A 3,984-nucleotide genomic window follows, 5' to 3' on the forward strand; every position below is an offset into this window, starting at 1 on the left:
AGCGGTTCTTTACGACCTTCCTTGTGCAGGTATTAAGAAATGGGTGAAGGAGATGTTGGGTCTGTCTTCTAAGTTTACATAAAGCAAATGCAGGAAGGTTATTGTTTATTCACCCTAGGAAACAATTTCTTGCAGAAATCTTTAGATTTCTTCTGATTCCCCCACTGGGCTTTGGTTACTCACAGTGATCTCCGGGATTGAACAGCGAGGCTCTTCCATGCACGACTGCTTAACAGAACATGCCCCAAAATGCTAAGCTTCGCCTTTCTGTAGTGTAGGACTCAATGTCACCTACAGCAAACTGCCATTTGATGTGTCAGGTGTCATTTCAGGGGGTGCAAGGAGGCACAGGACACGTGCTGGAGGCTCCATGCTGTCGTCTCTGTGCAGGTCCTGTGCCCTGAGGAAGAAGGGTTTCAACAGCACACAGGACAACTCTACCCCGATTCCGGTTTAGCCAAGCCAGCCACTGCGAGGTAGCACAGAGGGGACAACCACAGGAAAGCCACAGGCACTGCTGTCACTGGGGCTCGTGCCAGTGCATCTGGTGCAAGGCCAGAGCGGTCTGGCAGAAGCACAGAGCAGACTCGGGCAGCTTATCCTGTTTCACGACTGTCATTCGGATTTAATACTGATACCAGCACTGTTTCTCCAGGCAGTTCAAACGCGGCTGCTGAGAATCTCTGAGGTGCTGCAGATGAACATCTCTGTCTCGTTAGGCTGCAGCATAACTGATGCGAAATCCTATAGTCCCACCACTTTCACTCCCTCCTCAAGAAAGGGTGATGGCCAGCTGGACCCCACAGTTACATCAGTAGCAACTGAAAAACACGTGTGGCAGTCGCCGGGGCACATGCAGCAAGTCCCTCTTGCCTGCTCCAGTTCAGGGCAGGAGGAGAAGCCCACCCACCTCTGAGGTACGGGTGTTAGAAAGGCTTCCTCTGACAACAAGAAGCTTATTCCTCCTGATCGCTGACATAACTAAGGCGGATCAGTGTGTACTGTGCTGCTGGTACCCTTCAAACCTTAGGGTGTTCTCACCACCTGCGCCTGTTTCAAAACCAGGCACTTCTGCGCTCTCAGAATAACTCTGGAGCAGCTCAGCTGGCTCGTAAAGCACAATCCCCAGAACAGCAGCGGGGTGCGGTCAGCCTGGGCAGCTCGAGACCTCAGTCTTCAGCAGTGTCTGACCTGCCTTGTTGGAAAACCTGCAGCAGGACCCTGCTGACAGTCATTTAAGAAGGGAGAGTTCTATCTCCCCGCTGTTACTGTAGCCAATGTAGATTCCTGTGGCCACAGAGAATCACCGAGTCCTTAGAAACTGTCTTCTGCCTCCGATAGCCTTCTGAAGAGCCCAGGCTGTGCCAGTGCAGTGTCACTGGCTTCCAATAGTGGTCCAAGGCCAGTGAGCTTTGCGCTAAACCAGAGCACGCTGGTGCCAGGGAGGCAGCAGCTCCCAGCGAGTACAGCTGGTTCATACATGTCAAGGTTTTCCAGTTGCCCTTTGCTAGAGTTCTTCAGCATCTGAAACGCCGGTGGCTGGAGAAGCCACTCTTGCTCAGCTGTAGGCGCTGGGCTGTGTGCGGGTGTCATTCGAGAGGGAACTGCGCTGGCCTCAGTGCAGAGGGTGAGGTGTAACGTCTTGCCTGTGCCTTGCAGACACAGCAGAAGGAGACACTCCAGAAGCCCACAAAGGACCAGCAGTTTACAGTCCTTCTCGATACAGCTACCAGGTAAATTATTTTGTATATTATCTGCCCCTTCTGAAATAAAGCTTTAAACAGGATTAGGGGGGAAACTGGGTTTGGCTGCCAGTTATTCCCACTCCTGCTGCACTAAGCACCTTTGGCATAAGAAGGAGGTAAGAAATGGGGAAGTTACTCTGACGTGCCTTTTTGGTTTTTTTCCCCACCAACTCATTCAGCTCCTGCAGTCTGACAGCCCGCAGGCAGAATCGCAGACCCTTCTCCAGCAGAGTTCCTCCCCCTACAGAGGACACCTCACTCCATCTCCTGGATACAGCTATCGAGCAGCAGCACAGAGGACAGGACACAGCCTCTCTCATGGCTCCTCAGAAACATCCCTCTCCTCCTCCTCATATTCCAGCCCTGCCCACTCGGTCTCCACAGACTCTTCCGCCCTGTTCACAGGGAGTTCGGGCTATTACAGCAGCCAGCAGCACTCCGGCGGCAGCAGCCTGCTGGAGAAGAGCTGCCCCGCTGCTGCCAGCCCAGCACAGCAGACGGCTGTGGACTCTCTTTCCTCCGAGCCGGGCTCCCAGCCCTGCCCAGGTGCGTCGGGCTCCAGCTCGGCTCCCCAAAGCGCTAGGTCACTACAGTCAGACTCACGGACTATCAGTCTGCCTAATTCTGGGCAGTCTGTTCTCTACCAGGGCTCCCGGGGGGCGGTGATTTCCAATGCACAACACTATCCGCACCGCGGGGCAAGCAGTGTCCATCAGTACAGGCTTCAGCAGCTCCAAGGCTCTGGAGTGAAGACTCAGACAGGACTCTCCTAGGGCTGCCTGGGCTCCAGGAGGACGAAACCGCCCATAGCTCCTTCCAGTCACCTCTGGAAGTGGCTCCTGGGCCAGTGTTGGGAGCTTGCACCCAATGCTGGGGTGCCGGGGGTCAGAGGCTGAGGTCTGAAATGCACGGGTGAGATTTGTGAGCAGTATTGGCCTCTGGCCTTGTAGGAGAACGCAGATTTCTCTGAGGCAGAGACTGTAGCAAAGCTGTTCCCTGATGCGTGGGTACATTGCAAAAAAACAGACAGACAAAAAGCAAATGGTTCAAGTGCAATGACTGTGGTGCAGCCTCTGTCCCTTGCCCGTGGCCACAGTCACTCGCGCAGCACGGACATCTTGAATACGAAAGCCCTTTAAAGAAAACGTTGGGGGAAGCCGAACTCCAATCCCAAAGCTCTCTTTATAGGTCAGGTTCTCGGTGCATTCTGGGGAGGGCTGTAATCCGTTATGATCATTCCAGTCACAAGCAGACGAGCGCACACGGCTGCCTTTGGGCCTGGGTCGTGACTGCCGCGGGCGGAGCTTTTCCCGGGACAGCGGAGTCTCCCCAGATGTGAACTAGCCTGGGGAGGGGAGTTGGAGCGCGCATGTGCCTGTCACTGCAGAGGATCTGGGATGCGCTGTCGCGTGCTGCTCTGACAGGTCCGCGAACGGGAGCGTTGCTGGGGTGGTGCCGCCACGCCGGGGGGGCTCACGCCGGGTGCGACCGGGGGCCGGGTAAGTAAAGCGACGCTGCGGCATGGTGGGGGGTGCCTGGCTGAGGAGTTAGGGGGCTGCAGAGGTTTAGGTGTCGGGGGGTGACCCTGGTCTGTGCCGGCCGGAGGCTCCCCGGGCAGTGCTGTGCGGAAGGTCTGCCCCAACCGCTGCCACCCACCGAGCGCGGAGGCAGAGCCAGCCCAGACGCGGTGCGCTGTCTGTTCGATTCCATATGATTGCCAGCTTCTTTCTCACTTGTTTACTGTAATATCGGGCGTGTTTTTATTTATCTAATTTTATATTCAGTTATAACCATAGTAGGTTAGCTAATATACGACAGGTGTCATCCCTGGTGCTTCAGTGGAACTTCTCCTTTCTCTCGGATAACATGATGCTGTGAGTCTCTCTCCCCTGTCGTTACAGATGCACAGTCTTCTTCCTTTTTTTAGGACTGTTACAGGTTTCTCTAATTCACAGTTGAAATCAGGTGTTTGTTCAACCTAGGGGAGACTTTTAAAATATTGAAACAAAGAGTAACTTTCTCACACTGTCTGGCTGTGAGCGTGTTGGGATGGAACTTGTCACCCCGCGGTTGGGTGTCTGTATACTGTATAAAGTAGGTGTAAACTTCACTCGGATTAGCCCTGTGGGTGCAGCCTCCCCTTCCGTGCTCTGAGCAGCACGGGGCAGGCGGGCTCTGCCCTGCCGGGCGGCGGGAGGGGGCAGGGGGCCCCTGCCCAGAGGCTCCGGCACCTTGGGGC

General features: G+C 55.1%; 1 protein-coding gene across 2 annotated transcripts in view; it reads left to right on the top strand.

Moving 5' to 3' along the window:
* The window catches only part of SETD5 (SET domain containing 5), a 40,521-nt gene extending 37,738 nt beyond the window's left edge, over positions 1-2,783 (top strand). For both annotated transcript variants that reach the window (XM_010137320.1, XM_010137321.1), the window contains 2 exons: positions 1,660-1,733; positions 1,925-2,783. In XM_010137320.1, the coding sequence (XP_010135622.1) occupies positions 1,660-1,733; positions 1,925-2,518 (668 nt within the window). In that variant the 3' untranslated portion in view covers positions 2,519-2,783. The remainder of the gene's footprint in view (positions 1-1,659; positions 1,734-1,924) is intronic.
* Positions 2,784-3,984: the final 1,201 nt, after the last annotated feature.

This window comes from Buceros rhinoceros, unplaced genomic scaffold, assembly GCF_000710305.1.
Source record: "Buceros rhinoceros silvestris isolate BGI_N320 unplaced genomic scaffold, ASM71030v1 scaffold33095, whole genome shotgun sequence".
NCBI classification, from domain to species: domain Eukaryota; kingdom Metazoa; phylum Chordata; class Aves; order Bucerotiformes; family Bucerotidae; genus Buceros; species Buceros rhinoceros.